Raw genomic sequence first — 22,135 nt, 5'->3', positions numbered from 1 at the left:
AATGCTTTCTCACTTTATTATTAAAATAAAATCATGCGTAGTAATGAAATTTGGTAATGATATCATTTGTATAGTGAGATCGTATACACAAGTTTGCAACTCTGAGCCATATCAGTGGAATTGCTTTGTCGCACCGCCTTCCTCTTCCCGGTCTGTTTCGGTGCGGCCATTTTTTATTTCGGAAGCGTGTAGGTTCGCGTCGTATTGTATCGCGTTGTTTTACAGAATTTACTGACTTGGTGAGTACCCAACACATTAAAAATTTATATCTATAGGTATTTTATCAATTTGTCGAAAAAATACATAGAGAAGAATACTCGTATGACTTGTATCGGAAAAGAATCATGTCGTTGTCGGATTACGCCATTTCGTCTTATTCTGGCGTTGCCGCTTTTTCTATCTCATTATTTCTTATTTCGTTGAAAACGAAAATGATACGGTTTTATTTCGTACGAAATAAATTTCAAACAGTAATTTCAACGTGAGTCTCGTTTTACGAATGATTATTTCGATTGTAAAATCTGTACAAGTGTAAATGACGCATCACGTCTGTGTACTCGTCTATATAGTTATTCCTTTGCCTCTTCTCACTTATTCCAATCCTCACATTACTACTGCTGAATGCAGTTTACTCTTGCGATGGTAATTTTCCGCTTTGTCGTCTTGTAAGACGATCCAAAAATTCGATCATGTTGCATTTCAACTTTTTACAGACATATTTATCAATGTACATACATACATTCATACATACATACATACATACATACATACATACATACATACATACATACATACATACATACATACATACATACATACATACATACATACATACATACATACATACATACATACATACATACATACATACATACATACATACATACATACATACATACATACATACATACATTACATACATACATTCATACATACATACATACATACATACATACATACATACATACATACATACATACATACACGCGCGCGCGCACACGCACATCATGTATATATTTCTTATCACAAACAAATCAAATGCAAAATTAATATTTCAATTGTATTCTATTATATAATATGTATTGCTATCGTACATCTCTCTGATAAAATCTTTGTTGTTTTTATTTGTTTCGTGTACTCTGTCTTAACAAAAAGTAGTAACGGGTTATAAGAAATGATAACGTATTCTTCGGAAGACTTAGTTCTTTTCATAGGTCATTTGAAACGTGACGTGTTATTGTTTACAAAATCTAAAAAAAAAATTGGAGAATGTAATACAATATCCGGCGTAATACGACGTTCAATATATGTACTTTTTTTACTAAAGTAGAACAAAGAATCAACTATTACATATGTATAGCAATGTAGAATAGTAATTGTGTGTGTGTGTGCGTTCGTGCGTGCATGCATGCATGCATATATATATCATTATTTAAATATGTATGCACATGCTACACGCATTACGAAATCTCTATTCGTTTTTTGCCTTTAAATTCTTTATTTTAAAAACGCTTGATTCTTGACATAACTTAGATCGTAAACGAACAATTTTATATCAAAAATTGTATATTCCAAGAGAGGTCAATTTTCAAACTATTAACGAATCGAAATTAACCGGAAAATTGAAGAATTGTTTGTGCGGCGTTAAGTGTCAGAAGAAATGTATTAAAACATATTATCATTAGCTCATTAGAAACCGCGTTGTTTATAATTGGGGTTATTAAAAATGGCGGCGGTTAGACTATTGCGTGTAAAGTCAATGTAAAGGAGACTGGGAAAACAACGCCGGTATAGAAGCTAACGGAACGCCGTGTACATAGTCAAGTTAACTACGCCGGAAGAGACGCGTTCTTGATAGGTTTAAGAACGTATCGTATGATTGGACCGACTTGACCAATAGAATCGCAGCACCGAACATTTCTTACACGACGCGGCAAGCGAGACGCCGCCATTACGTTGATTTCATCTCTCTCGTGTGGATGTTCTGACGGTTGGTTGCTGGTGTCGTTTGGTGCTGTTTCAATTACATCGTGTTTCCAAAACAAAGAATATTAACAAATAAAGGATAGTATCGCACAAAAGAAATATTCTTTCGTTGTTTACAAAAAGGAAGCGCTGTATTTTCGCAGGAGCAAGCCACGCGCGCCATTTCACGAAGGTCAGTGAGCGTTGAACTACTACGTGCTTTCACGGCATTCCGGGCGATCTCGTTCGTAGTAATATATTCTCGCAAGTTAGCTTAGTGAGGATAAAAATAGAAGGTATATATGTTTTTTTCGTAACGTTCTAACTTTTATACTCGATATACTTGAAATCGCAAACGACGTGGAGCGTGTCGAAATATTTGGCATTTTGGTGATTGTAAATGTGGAAGATCGCCAAGCAAATGGTGGATGAAAGCGTCAGAGCTGTAATCAAACTTGAGCGTCTTTGCGGTATTCCCGCTTTACTTGCTCAAACTTGAATAATCTATTTAGAAGGTTTATGCGCACAATCGTTATCTTTAAATTCACTTATAACTATTATTTATTTCTTCCTTTAACAGTTTTATGTTAATTATTACGTTGTGTGGTGTAATAAACCATGTTTTTTCATGTACTTTTATTTATCTAATACGGAAATCGTATTACTCATGTATTGGTTAGAACATAAGATTGTTTTGTTTGTTTACAGAAATAAAAGCAGAAACTTAATCTTATAAAATGCTATTCTCATAATGATACTTCACATAAATTTAGTTAATTAATATATGATTGAGATATATTAAGATAAGTGAGATTTTCAGTTAATCAAAAGATTTATTTAGTCATGATTTTTGTATTTTTTTATGATTACATGAAAGATATTAATGCCAATTCTTTTTTGCCAAAGCTATGATTATACTTTAAATACGTTTGTTTGTTTTGATAATGTTTTTTATAATTTTATATATATATAGTAAATGTTTTTCTAATAGGTTCTAAAACGAGCCGAAAATGCCGGGTTTTAGCAGCGTTGGTACATTCAAAATTTTCATCGGTAACTTGGCTGATAAAACATCAAATGCTGATATCAAGCCACTTTTTGAGAAATATGGAAAAGTCGTAGAGTGTGATGTTGTTAAGAATTATGGATTTGTGGTAAGTCATCGAACATGCAAAAACTTTAAATTTGTTTTACCTACATAAACATAATTCCTCTTTATTCTGTTTATTAGCATATGGAAAATGAAGAAGCAGGAAGAAATGCGATACAAAATTTGAATGGACATATAGTTCATGGTCAGCCCATAAAATGCGAAGCTGCTAAAAGTCGTAAAGGACCCAACACTCCTACGACCAAAATCTTTGTTGGCAATCTCACAGACAATACAAAAGCACCTCAAGTGCGCGAATTGTTTGCCAAATATGGCACTGTCGTAGAATGCGACATAGTGAGAAATTATGGATTTGTCCATCTAGAAGCCACAGGTGATGTGAATGATGCCATCAAGGAGCTTAACGGGCAAATTGTGGACGGTCAACCTATGAAGGTTCAAATTTCCACTAGCAGAGTACGACAAAGGCCAGGAATGGGAGATCCAGAACAATGCTACCGATGCGGACGCGGAGGCCATTGGTCCAAGGAATGTCCAAAAGGCGGAATGGGAGGAGGACCGGATAGGAACGGATTCAGGGACCGAATGTTTGGACGTGACCCGTATCCTCCACCGCCGCCACCACCTTTCCTTCGGGACCGGCTAATGGGTGGTGGCCGCTTTGGAGTAAGTACATTTTGAGTTAATCGATCGTGACATCGTTGCTTCGAAAGGCTAGGGCTAGCCGTATGTAGCCTGGTATAGCCTCGTACACTTCGAAGTTTAATTTTTTTTTCTTTTCTCTTTTTTTTTTCTTTTTTTTTTTTTTTTTTTTTTTTTTTGGAATTTTCTTTCTGCAAACAGGACTACGAAAGCTACTATGACAGGAGGGGCTTTGACGACACCAGGGATCTCTACGAGAGGCGGTTTACGGGTATGACAGGGCCCTGTGACATGGGAACTTCCATGTGCGGGCTAGACTTTCCACCAATGACAATGCCACCTCTACCTCCAAGACGAGACCCAATGCCTCCTATGCCTCCTCTAGGTATGGGATCCATGCGCGATACTGGCTTTTCCCGAGGCAACGATTATGGCATGTTCAGCCGACGATCACCCCCTCCGAGTGGCAACAACGGCCGGTTCAGGTGAGTAGAGCCGGAGTACCGACAGCCCATTCGTCCGACTTAACATTGTGAACGTTCCAGGCTGGATTAACAGCTCATGCGAATTGGGGTTCGGTGATTCGTCGACATTTTATTATTCCATTACATTTTTTCATTCTTATATACTTTGAACCTTCACTTTTTCTTTTTCTTTGCCTCGCCGTTCATAAAGAGTTGACGAAATTATTTTTTATTTTCGGTGGGCTTCGCGTTCGCGTTTATTTCTCTTTCTCTCTTCCTCTTTCTCTATCTCTGTTTCTAATTCTGTCTCTCTCTCTCTCTCTCTCTTTCTCTCTCTCTCTCTCTCTCTCTCTCTTTCTCTCTCTCTCTCTCTCCCCTCCCTCTCCCCATTTCTGGGTAAACGCGAAAAGTCATAACGTAAGCCTATCTCTTTTCTCAATTTTTCTATTTTAGATATTGATTTCGCTGTAAAAAGAAATCTTCCAGTTCTCTCTATATTTTATTATACACGTAACATTTATAATCCTTGCCGATCCAACAACAATATTAGGAGTTCACGCACGATCACTTTTCTATTATTGCATATTACCTACCTCTTTTCTCTCGCTTCAGTTATGGTAGCAAATGTAGCATTTTTATATAAGAACGACTGTCGACCCGATGCCCACATGAGTGCAGCGTCTCCGTAGTAAAAAATGTTATTATATGACGCTTGGACGTTTCTGTACATTCTAAATTTCAGTGCACCTCAGGCTGCGTACCATCTTTGTCCATGAATGCGGGCAACCCTAGAGAGACAGTCCCGGGCCAACGTTCAAGTCATGCAAGAGTAAGTCTTTGACCATTTTGTTAGCGAGTAGTCACACCTCGTTCTTGTCGCTGGCGCGTTGTAAAATTACCGCAGCAATTTCTCTCTCTCTCTCTCTCTCTTTCTCTCTCTCACTCTCTCTCTCGTATATTTCTTCTATTCCTCAAAATGACGAATTCGATCGCGAGGTCTCGACTGATTATGCCTTGAACATGTCGACTGCTCTTCTAGGGATGTCCCATTTCATAGCCTCTCTCTTGTTCCATGGCGTTAACTGCGAGATTGGCCTGTATGTCTCTCATAAATCCTTTGTGTTTCAAGCGCTCCCTATTACGTACATCACTCGACCGGGAGTGGCGCGGAGGCCTGGGATGAAGAAACGTTCCTAAGGAATACGAACTAGTTTTCTTGATCGCACTACCTACCGCGAACCAGGACATGCGATCTTCGATTTTAATGAACTATCTCTCTTTCTCTCCCCCCCTCTCTCTCCCTCCCTCCCTCTCTCTCTCTCTCTCTCTCTCTCTCTCTCTCTCTCTCTCTCTCTCTCTCTCCTCGTACGCTGTACAGATAGAACAAAAAAATGAGAAAACACAAGCAAAAAGTATATATATATATATATCTTTATAATATTATATAAAGAGGGCTGGCGCGATTTTCAGGAACGGCGCCGATCAATTCTCTTTGAAACGTATCGTAAGTAGAAACCAGCTCTGCGGACAAATTGGACGAGTAAGTTTGTATGTCGGTATTCTCTGATATTTTTTTTCAGGCCAGTTTCATAGACTCATTTGAAATCTCTTGTTTTTATTTCTTTGTTCCCCTATGCGTTTCTATTTCATATTTCATTTTATATATATTGTTTACTTTGCGTTATTTTTTTCTTTTTCTTTTTTTTCGTTTGATTTTCGTTAAATTTTAAACAACATAATTAAGTGTTCGTAATTTGTTTTATTTAAGACACGTCTGTTATGTTAATGTTTAGGAAAAAAGATTCAAGTTCATACATATTATATTTATTTAGATACAGATGATTAAAAAAAAAGTTTTTTTCCTACAATGTAACATTTTCATTTCTTTCTGTTTCTGTTTGTTGAAAAATATTTTTCGCTCTAGACACAAAGATATATTACGTACGTTCATATTGTAATAATTCCAACATTTCGTATTCTTCTCGCTTAGACGATCATGAAACCGGCCCATTACATACTTACACTTGTACTTGACGTGTTTAAATTCATTATTGTTATGTATACAAATCACACACGTTCATATATATATATACATATATACATATAAATATATATATATTTTTACGCGTACGTAAATTAAGAGCTCATAACGTGTCCTAGAGAAGCTGACTTCTACTCACGACATTCAAAGCTTTTCATGCTATGTAATTTCCATTCGCAAAACTTTCAAATAGAAACAGAATTGATTGAACTTCTCAATTTTTCGAAGTACATTGAGTTTGTTGTTGCACGTTACCTTACCAATCTACCTAACAATCAACCAACCCTACATTATCCCAGCCTGAGCTGCAAATGGCTCTTACGTTCTAATTGTAAGCATATAAAGCATATGCGAAAAGAACGAACGAAACAAAAAAAAACAGAAAGAATACTTGAAAATCACATGGGTTTAAAAGAAAATCCAGTCTAACGCGCACTGCCTGCCTTATATGACTGGTTTAAATTCCATGTCTCTTATCACCATAATTTCTTACCTTTGCTTTGATTAAATCATTTGATTTCTTCTATAACGTTAAATTGTATAAGTTAAATAAAGACTCCCACACACAAAAAAAAAAGAAAACAGAATAGAAATTCTACATTTGTTTGCCTTCGATTTTCATAGGCGTGTGTTGTTTTGTAGCAGTAGTTTTAAGTGTTTTTCTTTGAATGTGTAGAAGAAAAGATCACAAGTAGAAGAGACTTGTCTCATGACGTAAAAAAGAAAAACATTTTGCATTTTTCTAATTTGCGAATGACTCTCTCTCTCTCTCTCTCTCTCTCGCTCTCTCTCTCTCTCTCGCTCTCGCTCTTTATTAGCAAAGACCTTTTGGGGAACTTAGATATTTTGTGTGTTTAGTCTTGGTCGTTATAGATATATATATTTTTATTCTTTTCCTCTTCTCGATACATCCCTCGCATTTCCCTTACTTTACATTCATGTTGTCGTACAAACACATGAAGTTTACAGTTGGTTAAATTGTTAAAGAAGTTGAACGTTCTATAGAATCTTCTTTGTTTTTACCTCAATATTCGTTGATCCATCCTTTACTAGATTTGTTACGGTCGTGATATTTTCCAAAATTTCAAATCCATCCAAACCCTTCATTACTCGTAATACCAACCTTATTTTCTCTTGAGAATCTCTGTCTCTTTCTCTCCCTCTTTCTTTTTTTTTCCATTCCCCAAAAAAGGAAGAAGAAAAAAAAAGTAAAAATAAAAAATGTTGAAGCAGTCATATTAGGCGGCATGCGTGGTTCTTTTTCTTTTTACGTTGCACAATGTACAGGGACTATTCACAAAGTTAAGCCTTGGACAAGGGAACGAGTGTGGTATATATATTAGTGATGATGATAATGATGATGATGATGATGATGATGATGATGATGATGATGATGAATCTTGATCAATTGGTAGATTCGATTATTTATTATAAACGCTGTTATAGTAGAGGCATGTACGAGGACTTCAGCCGAGATTCGTTCGAAGAACGTAGGTAAGTAGACGTGTCACCGGCTAATTTAAAAAAAATATTCCAAAAGAGAGGAAAAAAATTAATCAGCCTAAAGATCCGAGATACATAGTGTGTGTGTGTGTATATATATCTTTCTTCTTTCTCTCTCTCTCTCTCTCCTCTCTCCTCTCTCTTCTTTCTCCTTTCTCTTTCTTCTCTCTCCTCTCTCTCTCTTTCTCCTTCATCTCTCTTTCTCTCTCTCTCTTTCTCTCTCTCTCTCTCTCTCTCTCTCTCTCTCTCTCTCCTTCATCTCTCTTTCTCTCTCTCTCTCTCTCTCTCTTTCTTTCTTTCTTTCTTTTTCTTTCTTTTATCCCACTTTATCTCCAATTTTTTTAAACTTTATTTTTCTTACTTTGTCGAAAAGAAAAATGTTCATCTTATTAGTATGTATGCCGAAGGAATTCAAATTATCGATACCTTCTCCTCTTCCATTCTGGATATTATTTTGTCTTGCATTTCTTTTAATTTTCAAAATTAAATTCTCGAATTTTTTAAACCATCACCACCACCACCACCACCACCATTACCTCGATCTTGTTAGATCTCTTTTTGCTTTCTCGTTGCCGTATATAATACTCATTCGAGAGTGTCGACTTTGAATATGTGTCATCATCGTTGTCCTTCGTCATCATCGCGTAAGAACGGAGAGAAAAAAGAGTAAACAGAGAAGAAGAGTCTTCAGGCGGGGGTACGATCATCGTCCAGCGAATTTATCCCTAATTTTAAACCATCAATGATTCTCAATTTATCTATCTTTCTAAATATATCATATATAAATATATATATATATATATATATATATATATATATCATATATTTAGACACACATTATGCTATATTTAGATATATAAATATATGGTACATTCACCATACATGTATATATATATATATATATATATATATATATATATATATATATATATATATATATACTCAAAGTGAAGTGTGTATATTGTATAAATGTTTATAGGTTTTTTCCGTGAGCCTTCAAGTTTTAGGAGACATTTTGTTGCATAGGAAAGAGTAGAAAAAATGATAGTTTTGTCCTCGTAGACTTCTTTCTCTTTTTCTCTTAGACAATTTTATGTGTGATTTCGTATTATGATAGTATCTGATTAATTGTTGATCGATCGGTCGTATCACCGCCCTATGTCGCTTCTAAAAAGAGAAAAAGGCCGTCGTTTTTCTCTGACTTTCTCGCATTCCATCCCCAAAAAGGCAAAAAAAAAAAAAGAAAACAAGAAAACAAAAACGAGATTTTTTTCAACCTGAAAGAAAGATCTTTTTTAAAGAAGAGCTGTCGATAGTTTTGAGATGCGCTTTATTTAAATGGAAGATATTCAATTCCTACTCGCAATCGCACTGTTTGATCATATAAACTTTTATACATATATATATATATATACCTATATATATATATGTATATATTGTATGGTGTATATTTTATTATATATATATATATACACATGCATAGAAAAAATTATTGAATGATATACATGCGAGAAAAACGAGGAAGAACATACTCTTCGTACTGCTACCAGCTATTTGTTTATATATTCGTTTATTTATTTTTATTTATTTATTTATTTATTTATTTTTGTTGGTTTCGATCGTATTTCTTTCCTTTAATCTTTATTTTTTTTCACATTCCTGTCTAATTCTCTCTCTCTCTCTCTCTCTCTCTCTCTCTCTCTCTCTTTCTCTCTCTTTCTCTATTTCTATCTCACTCTCTTTCTCTATTTCTATCTCATTCTCATTCACTCTTTCATCGCTATTGTCAAATGTTTTTCCTCCATTTATATACTTATATCTATCAGTATGCAAAAAAATAATCATTCAGAGAAAAAAGCAAAGCCCCTACTATAATACCCGTGCTTTAACCGTAATAATCGAATTCGTGTGACTGACGTGGCTTAATTTTGGTTACCAGACCGGGATTACGAGGGCCATCGCCGTCGCGCCGGTTCGCACCATACTAAATCGTCGCGTCGGGCTCGGATCGGTCTGTCGGTCTGTCCGTCTCTCTCTGTGTCGGGTCTGATCGCTAGCAGGAAGCCTCGGGACCGAGATACTCTTGGCCGTCTGTCGATCTGCACGCGCGAAGATCTGCCGCAACCGCTCTATGAGAACAAGTACATTCTGTCACCCGCATTGCGCCCATTATTAGATTACTCTAAATAAATAAACTAATGACGAAAAGAAAAAAAGAATACCCACAACAACCACAATAAAGTATACAAAAAAGAAAAAAAATACAATAAGCGAAAAGAAAGCAACACCGAATCTATCGAGAAATAATAATAATAATAATAATAATAATAATAATAATAATAATAATATGATAGACAAAGAATGTCTTTATCTGCGATAGTATATCGAAAAAACTGCGCATAAATTAATCGTCATAAACACCAAACTGAAAAAAAGGAAAACAATATCTGAAGTAAAATTCAGACGAAAATTTCACGGTCCCCATGCATCTTGATAAATCTACCCTTCCGAACCCTATCTCCCTCTTGCCTTACTACACCAACACCATTACCACACCATCACAATCTCCGCTATCCTTCCTCGTCCGATATGTATGTATATATAAAACTGTATATGTGTATATATACAAGTACATCCATCTGTCTCTTTTATCAGAGCACACGTATAATTATTACTAGTCCGTCGGATTGCTTATCGTTTATTACGATATGTCTTAGGGAAACGATAACGAACGATTAGATAGAGAGAAAGAAAAAAAATATCAGATATTACAGGAAAATGTTACTATCCTCGACGAAATCATTTAAGCGAGCGAAATAATTTATAAATTTTACGCACTATATTTGTCCGCCACTCTTCCACCATAGTCAGAAAAAGAAAATTTCACAACTCTTTTTACGCGTGTATATTATTTATTTAATAGGCTTGTATGCGTTGCGTAATATCGCGTACGTGATTTTTAACAATCGCGAATATTTCTTAACTTGTATTGTTCGTTCGTTCGATCGTTCGATCGTTCGTTCGTTCGTTCGTTCGTTCGTTAGCGCGATTTTTCAGCAAGGCCTTTTTATCTTTTTTTTTGTTCGAATCCTCTTCCCTCCCTAAAAATTAGGAACAAAACGTCATTATTACTGATCTTTTACGCGCGTTTATGAATGCTTGTGCGCGCGCGCGTGCGTGTGTGTGTGTGTATTTGCAATAAAAATAAAAAAAAACGAAAAAAATAAAAATAAAACAAAGAAAAGAGAGAAAAAAGTAATAAAAATAGGTGGGAAGAGTGTGCTTAAACCGATTTTTTGTGGAATCGTGCAAATTTTTGCCATATTGTCATTACTCTCGCGCGGTCTTTGTGTTTGTACCGTCGATGGATAGAAAAATTCTTTTTTTTTTTTCTCATTATTACTGATGTTTTCTCGGATATCGCTACGAAAAACATAATTTCTTCGGCGCAAATATATAACGTTTACGTTCAAATTAATCATATTATAATCATATATATATATATATATATATATATATATATATATATATATATATATACACATATGTCATATTGGAAAATTTTTCATTTCAATTTCGCAGCGATACGTTGATTTGATTTTAGAACAATTTGTATATGCAATGCGCAAATCGATCGTTCGTTACCAGTTTCCTTCTAATTTCTTTTTTTTTCCTTTTTCTTATTTTTTTTCCTTACCTAAGGAAAAATAAGATATCTTTTTTTTCGTTTGTTTCAACGGCGGCAAAAAAAAACATTTTTTATGCGATTTATCGTGATCTATGTAATTGATTAGAAATAAAAGAAAGTTTCTTTTTTTTCCTATCATCGCTCAGGTCCGTCGTTCGGTTCAAAGAATATTAGCGATGCTAATAAAACAAAAAAAAAACAAAATAATAATAATAATAATATTGACGATGTTATTTGGCATCGAACGAAAAGAAGCGCAAAATTTTGTATGACGTATAGACAAGATTAAATGTTGAGTATGTATGTGTATGCGTGTATGCTTGTGTGCGTGTGACGATCGTGGCCGAACGGTTTTCTTCGATGATTCGCTTTTCTGAATTTTTTTATTTTCTTTTTTCTTTTTAATTTTTTGGTTACTTTTTTTAATCTATCATAGCGATCTAACGTGAATAGAAATTATCCTAGATATGATATAGTTCTTCGAGATATATATTATTACATGCACGATGTTTTAGGAAAAAATGTCGTTCGGGGACTAGAATGCGCAAATACATAATAAAAATTTGACGACGCGTTAAGACGATATATATATATGTGTATATATATATATATATATATATATATATATATATGTGCGTGCGTGCGTGTGCGTGTGTGTATACACACACAAAAAAATAACTAAAAAGACGTAATTGAGTAAGAAACATGCTTTCTAGCCTTCGGAACGAGTTGCCTTTTATTTTTGTCGGGCGAGGTGAGGGGGAGGGAAGTACGCCGTTAAACGATTACGCTAATAATTAGTTTAACGACTTGGAGATTACGGTTGGACCTATAAATTCCGTAGAGATGCGTCGATTCTGTATGAGATACCTTAATTGGATCGTGCGAACATTTAGCGTGTAGTAACATAACCATTTTATTATAAATAGGATTAATCGACGTAAAGTAAAGAAAAGAATGACAAAAAAGAAAAATAAGACAGAAGGAAAAAACAATTTATTGATGAAGATCAATTGCGTTTAACCACACGTATTTGCGCTCGTTATATCTATTATAAAAAAAAAAGGAAAAGGATTTAAGCAAATATACAAAGAAAATAAAAGAGAAAAATCAACAACAACAAATAAGCAAGCAAGCATATTTCCTTCGTTCGAGCATGTATACGTTGGTGTAAGTCTTTTTTCTTCTCTCCTTTAATCTATTATTATTTTTTTTTTCTTTTTTTCTTTTTTTTTGTAAGAAACCGTGTTTTCATTAATTATAATAATGATAATCATAATAATAATAATGGATAAAAAATAATGTAATAACAATGTATTTGTGAAGTTCACAAAAACGACTTTACGTGTTCTTTAATTCTCTCTCTCTCTCTCTCTCTCTCTCTCTCTCTTTCTCTTTCTCTCTCTCTCTCTCTCTCTCTCTCTATATATATATATATATCTGTCTATCTATCTATCTATCTATCTATCTATCTATCTATCTATCTATCTATCTCTTTCTCTTACTATCACCAATTCTTGCCGTTACCACCCTTTTTACCCTTTCCTATCCATTATTTCGACGAACCCATCCTTGTATACCCTCATCGCACCCCGACCTTGCCGCATAAAACATGTGTGGTCGTAACGAAAACCTTTCGACTCGGCTCCGACGTATATATAAAAATTTAACAACGATTTTCACGCATGTCTGGAACCCGTTTTTTTCGATCGAACGCGCGCTTCGCTGGCTTCCTGCGTTTTTCGCGCGCTGCTTTCCGCGCTCGCTCGAAAATCGGCCGAAGACGCGCGTATTTCGTTATGCTAACCTTAAACACATACACTGCCTCTTTTTATTATAATATAATACATACGTATGTGTGTGTATATATACATATGTATACACACGCCTATCTATCTTACTATCTATATCTGTTGATCTGTCTATCTTCGCTTTCTTTCAGTTGCACCCTCCTAAAAGATCTCCCTCGTTTTTATAAACACAAACGACATCGTACACGTATATAAATGTTATACACAATACGCACACGCTCCTCTTGACTTTTTTCCTTTCGTGATATGCCAATTATTAAAAGGAGAGGGGGAAAGAATAACTAAATAAGTTAATCAATCAATCGATCAAGAAGGTAAAAAGAAATAAACGAAGATGAGTACTTCTTGTGAGATGTGTTTTATAATGAGCTCTCGAAATAATTTTCCAAGCGAAATCCTCTCTTTTCTTTCTGTTTCAAGAATTAATTTTGCTTTCAAGGAGTAATAGGAAAAGATAAACAAATGTGGGCGTTCGAGTTACTCGAAATTGCGTTTTCGATTTTTCTCTATCTTTATTTCTCTCTTCTCCTCGCTGTTTTTCTTACTCTCTTGTATTCTTTATGAAGAAGAAGAAAAAATAAAGAACGAACAAAGAACAGAAGGAAAAAGTATCACAGACAACGATAAAATGGTCGTCATGTCTTCACGAGAAAATTTCTAATCTTTTACGTAACATTTTTTCCGGCTATCGTCCTGTTCTCTTCTAAACGTGTTCTACTTTTTTCTTTTTTTTTGTTTTTTGTTTTTTTTTCTGTTACATTAGGAATTAGTAAGATAGCGCATTTCTAAAAGGTATTGTAAGCCATAAGTTTTATTATGTTTGTAGCAATTATTCTCGTCGCTATTCTATCGCGCCTTGATCTCGATACGCGAGAAAACTCTATCTTTCTTTTTCTGTATCTCTCTATCCTTCTCGTCATTGCGAAACACCGCCCCAATCGTATACAAAACGAACACACGCAAATCGTTTAACGATTTTACTACATAGATAAAGAACGTGTCTCTTTGTTCTTTTTTTTTCGTTTTTGTATTGTCTTTGATCGAGCAAATAGCTAATTTCTCGACATATACGTGCGTGCGTGTGTATATAAAAAGAGTATTGCTCAGTATTTCGTATACGTGTGTTGTATTAAATTTTATTTTGAAACTTTGAACACTTAGGAACGTCTTAAACAAGTCGTATTAATAAAAAAATACGTTAAATATTTAAAAATATCAACAGAGAAATGTAAGCGCAGTTTTAAAGGTCAAAAAATAATACCTTCCGTGTATGTAAAACCGTTCGTTGAATGGACCTGATGTTTTCAGAACAATTGGCACCGCAGATGAGGTAGTTGCGCACGAGGTAGCGTACAATGCGAATAAGTCGTTTCACGCATATACGGATGTGGGATACTAATTATTTGTAATAATATGCATCACTTATTAAAGAGAAAAGCGAGCGAATTGTCTTTTACAACTTTTCTCGTGACATGCATGATTTAAACGATTGTTTGTATATCTGAATGACAGTCATATACCTTTTGTGTTTTTCAACTTCTTATTTTAATAAATATCTAAAAACGTGCGAAGAATATATCGTTTATTCTTTTTTTTTTCTTTTCTTTTATTATTATTATTATTACTACTATTATTATTATTATAAATAATTCTTCATGATTGCATTGTAAATATGAAAAACACAGAACCACCCCACATTCTCAGTGGTTTCGTCGAGGAGGAGATTCATTAAAAGAATAGTTTCATATTGGAAAAGACCAAGGAAGAAAGATGTTGGATGTAATGAAAGATTAGCATTTTACGTATTTATTATTATTATTATTATTATTATTATTATTATTATTATTATTATTAATGTTAATTTTATTATTATTATTATTATTATTATTATTATTATTATTATTATTATTATTATTATTATTATTATTATTATTATTATTATCATTATCATCATCATCGTCTTTACAATTTCTTCATGAAATTCTACTTGGCGATCCTCGCTTTTTCTCTCTTCTACATGTCTAATTATTTCCTATTTCTTAATTAGAACGAAAATTTCGATCGAAGTGAATCGATCGATATGAAATTGAAGATAAATGTATATGTCGTCCGCCATATTTTGGATGCATCCAAAGATGCAACGTCGATTATTTAGTTTGACGAGTTATCGTATGATCATTTTACAATATTCTATTTTCAATATTCTATTCAATATTCTATTTTCAATATTCTATTCAATATTCTATTTTGCGTGTGATTGTTCGTTGCAAAAATGTATCCATCCTCAGTTTAACTTATATCTTCTTACTTTGAATATATATATATATATATATATATATATATATATATGTATTTTACGGTTGGCGCGGTGTTACGCGATGCCGAAAGAATGCAACACAGCGCCCATTGGAAAAAGGAGGATCTTAATGACCAAAATACACGCGAAAGAAGAGAAGGAAGAGAAACGAGCCGGAAAAAATGTTATACTTGCAAGGATGGAGGTCGAATCGCGCAGATCGGTCTCGGAGAAAGATCGATTTCCATACGCTCGCGAAAGCTCGCGAGACCACGTTCGGTAATCGAACGACAACCGAGGATCCAAAGTCTTTTCATAGATCGTAAAGGTCTCAGTAACATCAGACCATAATCGGTGATTCCGTGGCAGTAACGCAAGTCGAGATACTCTATCGCCGTGACACCGTGTTCGACCATTGCCAGAAGACTTTTATCCGTGATGGCGGTCTTCTCCAAGCTGAGATCGGTCAATCTATTCGTGGAAAAGAAAGAAAAAAGAAAAGAAAAGAAAGGAAAAGAGACAGCTTTAAACTTTGATTCTGCATATGTCGAACCAAAAAGAGAAAATTCGAATTTACAATCTTTTTTCTTCCCCTAGTAATTTCGAACGCTTTTGAAACTACGATATATAAAGTGTATGTATATACTATACATATATATACCATACATTCAGTAATATACGCGGCAAAGCTATACGCCGTGAGAGTCCCTTTTGTCTCGAACACGTGCTTTTTTCATATAGAGAGACAGTAGTAAGTAATATTATATAACCTACAATGTGTATATATATATGTTAACAAAAAGAAACAAAAAGAAAAAACAACAGCCACGAGACGTATAGAGACGACTATGACGACAACCAGAACAATAACGCAATATTGACGACAATGAATTTTAGTAACTGTTTTTATATGCCTTACGTTTTGGAAAAAATTATAATATATGTATATTATTACTTGTTATATATATATATATATATATATATATATATATATATATATAACACTCGTTGGATAATAAATGTGTACGTGTATGTGTGTGCGTGCGTGCGTGCATGTGTATGTGTGTGTATGTGCGCGCGCGCGTGTGATACATGTATTATCCATAATATATATATAGAAATATGATCGTGCTGGAGCTTTCGATACGATTAATCCTTTATTAAATGTATCGTTGTTATGCTTTTATTCGTACATACGTTGTGAGAAACTCGAACATGGACTCCACAGCCTCGTCGGATATTTGATAACAATCGGCTAATACAAGTCGTCGAAGGTTACGGTTGTACCGAACTAACGACAATAGGAAATCTGTGGTGACCCAGTCGCAGCCTCTTAGCCTTACAGACGTGAGATTACGACATTTGGTTATCTCGATAAAGTCGCACCGCATTTGCGGCCCGTTGCAACCGGTCAAGTCCAAATGCGTGAGCCCGGGATGTGAACCGAGAAGGTCGACGAGATGAGAACTTCCGAGCCAGTAGCTATTACTAAGGTCGACATGTCGCAACCTCTTGCAGCCTTTTACGAATCCCTTGACAAAGTAAAGAAATATAGATCAAAAAATGCATATGTATAGCATGTACATAGAAACACGGAGCGTGAGCGGACGAAATTAGAAAAAACAAAAAAGATAAATAAATAAGCACAATCTATTCCCTATATATGTATATAATATACAAGCAAAATCATTGAAGGATTTCGGATTATATATATATATATATATATATATATATATATATATAAAGTCAAACGGAAAGAAAGCGAATCGCATAGGATCGGAATCGAGATGTGTAGAATATCGGGATAACCAAACAAAAAAAAAAGTAAAAATAAAAAAAATAATTTGTATACGTGTACATACACGCGTAAAAGTGACTGACTATCGATGTCCTCTCAATAAATAAATAACTAAATACATAAATGAATATATAAATAAAAAGCATCTGCAGGTACGGGACGTATGTATACCAGGCACGACTACCACGCTACTACTGCTACTACCCCTTCACGCGCGTGACGAGAAAAAAATCTTGTCTCTTGCCGGCTTCGTCTTCGCCGCCATCGTCGTCGGGTGTCGTCGTCGGTAAAAAAAAAGAAAAGAAAAAAAAAAAAAAATGCCAAATTACGAAACAAAGCGAAATGAACGAAAACAAAAAGTAATAAAAAATATATATAAAAAAAGCGAAGCGAAACAAAACAAAACAAAATAACGAACGACGCGCCAGAAGGGAATGTTTCGAACTATTATGCATATTGTAATATGATGTGTGATGTAGGACTCGATAGCCTTGCTACTACCGAACACCTATGGACTATACTTCGAAGGAGTTGGGCTCAAAATCCGTGTATGAAGAGATGTCCAACGTGTCCCATGTGGCGATGTAATTGTCGACCAGGACTTGGTACTCTGTTGAGGAGAGGCATCGAAGGTTACAAAGGTCCCGCAGATCCAGTCGAATAAAGATGTGCCTGTAGATTACGTCGTACCAAGGCAAGTCCACTAGCCTCAGTATCATTTCTTCTTTATTTCTTTTCTTTCTTACTCTATAACTTTATCTATCTGTCTTTCTAACTATCTATCTATCTGTCTGTCTGTCTTTCTGTCCGTTTGTCTATCTATATGTCTCTTCTTTCGACACCTATGATATTTAAAGAAAACAAAACGGATAATAATTATTTTCGTCTACATTTTTATTTAATTTATAATTATTAAAACTTTCATTTTTATCCTCTTTCGAAATCTTTGAGAGATGTTTTTTCTTTCTTAGCAAAAGCAGGTAGAGAAAAGAGAGAGAGAGAGTGAGAGAGAGAAACTCATCTTGAATCGAGTCCACACACGCATATCTGTATACACATATAGATACAAATTTATAAAATCTCCCTGCGATTTTGTGATTTTTAAAAATTGTCTGGTAACGAAAATAATACTAATCTCCCTTTTGACATTCAACAAATTTCGCTTTCTCTCTCTCTCTCTCTCTCTCTCTCTCTCTCTCTCTCTCTCTCTCTCTCTCTTTCTCTCTCTCTTTCTCTCTCTCTTTCTCTCTCTCTCTCTCTCTCTCTCTCTCTCTCTCTATATATATATATATATATATATATGTCTGTCTGTTTGTCTGTATGATCTTTCTCTGTCTCTTATTGCACTGTTAAACTTTTTTCCGTTACATTTCTTTCCCAATTATTCCATTTTCCTCAATTCCACGAGTCTTATGAAGCGTCGTTGATATAATTGATTTGACAAACACTCGATTAAATGCGTTTCATCTATACAAATGTTTAGGCGTTTTTTTTATTCTGATTCTTTTTTCTTCTTTTTTTGGGATCAACCGTGACGAAATAAAAATTGACACTAATTAAATAAACGTATTTCGTGGTAAGTAGAAGTAGACAGGTAAGAAAATAAGGATCTAAAGTGAAATTTATATTCATTACTTAGAAGATAACGCATGTTATCTTATATCAACGTAACGTGAATTATTACATTTATTTAAGTGTTTTTTCTTTCTTTTTTCTTTTTCTTTTTTTTTAAATTAATATATTTGCTTTAAAAAATGATAAAAATCAATTGAATATTATAAAAAGACTTCCGATTTCTTCTCTTCCTTGTATTCTCCAATCTCTATTCCCTTTTTATCGAAATCACGATAAAAATCAAGAAAATTAATTATAATAAATTTGTGAAAATGAAAGTTGGCTATTTTAAATTTTATTTTACAATTCGTTGAAAAATATTCAAAAGATAAAAATGAAATGCAAAATTACCGAAGAAACATACGACGATGATGTTTGCAGCATTATCTTGCAAATAATACTTGATGTTGTGAATTGCAACATTTAACGTGACGTAATAAAAACGTGATGTAAATTGATAAAGTACAATTTTATATACGATATATTCGTTTTACGAAATAACGAATTAATGCGATACATAAGCGGATAGATTCTATTCCAGTATACATTTTTTCCTCTCCTTAATAGTTTTGAATTACGCAAGATAAAATAGTGTGTCATACTTTGGACGCGATTGAAAATCATTCGAGAAACAACGCACGAGATAAAAATTCTCTGTAAGTTATGATTACATAATTTGAAATACCTACTGGCAAAGTAGTTAGTTATTTTAAGAATTTTAAGTACTTCCCCTTCTCACATTATTTTAAACGATCGAGATTCGCAACGTTTTAAAACGAGGTCGATAAGAAGTAAGAATTTGAGAACAATTTCTATTGATAATAGAAAAACTTTTCCTTAAAAGATTTAACGTCTAATTTTATCAAGTTCCGATGAATCATAAAGATAACGCATGACCCCAACATGAAGTAGCATCTTTTTTTAAACGATTGTCTACCTACATTTAGCTTACAACGGTTATTCGTTTCATTGAGCCACGCGCTCTGACGTAAGGATACGCCATCCGACGAATCACCTATACAACACATACACACACACATACGCATACACATACACACACACACACACACACACATCATCGGTGGCATACCGTCGCTAGTACATTCGCAGTGTGTCTTCAGAAATCCATTTATTCTCATAAGAAATCGTGTACTTCGCCAATGGCAGAAAATTTACGGTACGGTTTTTTTATTTTATTTTCTTACTTTCTTGATCACTCGCAATTACAAAAATTGTCTTCCGAATATCATTTTGGAGAGGTTATGTTTCGTTCAACCTTTGGTCACGATGAGGTTAAGTTCGTTCACGTGTGACGAATCGCGAACATTTGTGTAGTTCGAATGGAACGAAACCATGTTCTGGGATGAGGAAACGTCCGTTTTCACGTTCCTTGTCTTATCATTCGAATGATTACTCTAGCGACAAAGTGTGCACGCACGCTGACCAATCGGCCCACGAAACTTTGATCGTGTAACGTTCCGAAAGAGGAACGGTATATAGGTTATGTAATCGACAGGGCCGCATCTAGGCGCTCCAGTACATAGTTATTTATTAATATTGCTATATTATTGATCTTTATATCTCTTATCGTTATCATTTTAAATTTATGACAATTCTTTTTCTGTTTTATATATTCACGATATAGTGAGTTTTTCAATTCAAATGCTTATATTTTACATATACCTTATTATCAATCGTGAATTCGGCAGAAAATATTGCGAGTGATTGAGAATAATGAAGCGATCAATAGAAAAATGTATCAGAAAGTGCCAAATTTTTTCTCAAATGCTTCAGAGAAGGTCTTCTTCTGGGTATGGGAAATCCTCTGCTTGATATATCTGCGACTGTAGACAAAAATTTTCTGGAAAAATATGACTTAAAAGCCAACGATGCTATTCTTGCGGAGGAAAAACATAAATCTCTATACGATGAATTAATCAACCTGTATAATGCCAATTTTATTGCTGGTGGTTCTGTACAGAATACAATGCGAGTAACACAAGTAAATTTAATTTAATATTTTTTTCATATTCTGTGGAAAATTTCATATTCAGGAGCAATTTTCTATAACAACTTGTTATTATAGTCGGCATCTATATTTTTTTTTAGTGGTTCTTGAAAAAATCAAAAGTTGCTAGTTACATGGGTTGCGTAGGTAATGACAAATATTCCAAAATATTGGAAGAACGAGCTCTTACAAATGGCTTAAATGTTTGCTATCAATATACGGATAAGGAACCAACTGGGACTTGTGCCGTTCTTATCACAGGAAAGGAAAGATCTCTATGTGCTAATTTAGCAGCTGCAAATTGTTTCTCAACATCGCACATAGAAGTACCGGAAAACAAGAAACTTATAGAAAATGCAGAATATATTTATATTTCTGTAAGTATATATACAATTATTCTTTATGTATCTCGCAACCTTTTGTTGTTTTCTTTTATTAGTCATACACGAGAAAAATTCTATCTTTGATTTTGATATTACAGGGATTTTTCTTAACCGTTAATCCAGAAGTAATTCAAATAGTGGCTAAGCATGCATATGAAAACAATAAAATGTTTATGATGAATCTCAGTGCACCATTTATACCCGACGTTTTTAAAAAACCATTAGGAGATGTTCTTCCTTATGTAGATATTTTATTTGGTAATGAAGCAGAGGCAGATGTATTTGCAAAAGTCCATGATTTTAAGACTACAGACAGAAAGGAGATAGCGTTAAAGATATCTCGTATGGAGAAGATAAATAAAAAGAGGAACAGAATCGTCATAATTACACAAGGTTCTGGACCAATTGTTTTAGTTAAGGACAACATAGTGAGAGAATATCCTACTACGAAAATCCCAGAAGAAAATGTAATCGATACTAATGGTGCTGGGGATGCATTTGTAGGAGGTAAATTATGTTAAATATGGATACTTAAAATTTGTATGTACGTTCGATTATAATTTTATATAATTCTAATTTATTTTATATCTGCAGGTTTTTTGGCACAACTGATTCAAGGGAAAGATATAGAAATATGTATAAAATGTGGTATTTGGGCTGCCACACAAATTGTACAAACTTCAGGATGTACTTACAATGGCAAACCTGACTTTAAACTTTAATTAAAAATAGATTTATTAGCAATTGTAAATCCAGTACTTAAATAAATACCTTAATAACTATATTATATAAAATCTTTTTATGGCAATGG

General features: G+C 34.2%; 3 protein-coding genes across 23 annotated transcripts; 2 read left to right on the top strand and 1 right to left on the bottom strand.

Annotated features, from left to right (window-relative positions):
* Positions 1 to 84: 84 nt before the first annotated feature.
* Positions 85 to 18,216, top strand: LOC124427284 (RNA-binding protein lark). 20 transcript variants are annotated; one of them, XR_006942946.1, is made up of 7 exons: positions 85 to 239; positions 2,957 to 3,119; positions 3,197 to 3,742; positions 3,920 to 3,989; positions 4,104 to 4,203; positions 4,925 to 5,011; positions 17,799 to 18,216. XR_006942946.1 is itself a non-coding variant. In XM_046970004.1 (7 exons), exons 2-7 carry the CDS (start codon positions 2,976 to 2,978, stop codon positions 14,622 to 14,624), a joined length of 999 nt encoding a protein of 332 aa, XP_046825960.1. In that variant the 5' UTR covers positions 85 to 239; positions 2,957 to 2,975; the 3' UTR covers positions 14,625 to 14,801. The 20 variants fall into 20 exon arrangements, 15 of the variants coding, with proteins under 15 accessions (XP_046825960.1, XP_046825965.1, XP_046825957.1 ...); XM_046970004.1 differs by lacking the exons at positions 4,925 to 5,011; positions 17,799 to 18,216 and adding exons at positions 7,670 to 7,717; positions 14,534 to 14,801; XR_006942942.1 differs by having other exon boundaries at positions 3,920 to 4,203.
* LOC124427287 (F-box/LRR-repeat protein 2-like) lies at positions 14,808 to 17,792 on the bottom strand. The gene is made up of 2 exons (XM_046970013.1): positions 16,719 to 17,792; positions 14,808 to 15,992 (listed from the first exon to the last, which is right to left on the bottom strand). The coding sequence occupies exons 1-2, from the start codon at positions 16,910 to 16,912 to the stop codon at positions 15,707 to 15,709; spliced, it is 480 nt and encodes a 159-aa protein (XP_046825969.1). The 5' UTR covers positions 16,913 to 17,792; the 3' UTR covers positions 14,808 to 15,706.
* Positions 18,217 to 19,244: 1,028 nt separating the features above from the next.
* Positions 19,245 to 22,111, top strand: LOC124427286 (adenosine kinase 2). Of its 2 annotated transcripts, XM_046970012.1 has the most exons (6): positions 19,245 to 19,589; positions 19,881 to 20,110; positions 20,728 to 20,935; positions 21,043 to 21,318; positions 21,423 to 21,831; positions 21,919 to 22,111. In XM_046970012.1, exons 2-6 carry the CDS (start codon positions 20,094 to 20,096, stop codon positions 22,044 to 22,046), a joined length of 1,038 nt encoding a protein of 345 aa, XP_046825968.1. In that variant the 5' UTR covers positions 19,245 to 19,589; positions 19,881 to 20,093; the 3' UTR covers positions 22,047 to 22,111. The 2 variants fall into 2 exon arrangements, with proteins under 2 accessions (XP_046825968.1, XP_046825966.1); XM_046970010.1 differs by having other exon boundaries at positions 19,245 to 20,110.
* The last annotated feature ends 24 nt before the right edge of the window (positions 22,112 to 22,135 follow it).

This window comes from Vespa crabro, chromosome 10 (assembly GCF_910589235.1).
Source record: "Vespa crabro chromosome 10, iyVesCrab1.2, whole genome shotgun sequence".
Taxonomy (NCBI): Eukaryota; Metazoa; Arthropoda; class Insecta; order Hymenoptera; family Vespidae; genus Vespa; species Vespa crabro.
The sequence above is the reverse complement of the archived record's forward strand: the minus strand, read 5'-3'. Positions and strand labels throughout refer to the sequence as shown.

Coding starts and splice junctions, on each gene's coding strand:
- LOC124427286 (XM_046970012.1), top strand. Junction 20,936..21,042: donor ATACAATGCGAGTAACACAA/GTAAATTTAATT, acceptor ATTTTTTTTTAG/TGGTTCTTGAAAAAATCAAA. Junction 21,319..21,422: donor CAGAATATATTTATATTTCT/GTAAGTATATAT, acceptor TTGATATTACAG/GGATTTTTCTTAACCGTTAA.
- LOC124427284 (XM_046969994.1), top strand. CDS start 2,976: ATGCCGGGTTTTAGCAGCGTTGGTACATTCAAAATTTTCATCGGTAAC. Junction 3,120..3,196: donor TTAAGAATTATGGATTTGTG/GTAAGTCATCGA, acceptor TCTGTTTATTAG/CATATGGAAAATGAAGAAGC. Junction 7,718..14,533: donor GATTCGTTCGAAGAACGTAG/GTAAGTAGACGT, acceptor TGATGTTTTCAG/AACAATTGGCACCGCAGATG.
- LOC124427287 (XM_046970013.1), bottom strand. CDS start 16,912: ATGCGGTGCGACTTTATCGAGATAACCAAATGTCGTAATCTCACGTCT. Junction 15,993..16,718: donor ATGTTCGAGTTTCTCACAAC/GTATGTACGAAT, acceptor TTCCACGAATAG/ATTGACCGATCTCAGCTTGG.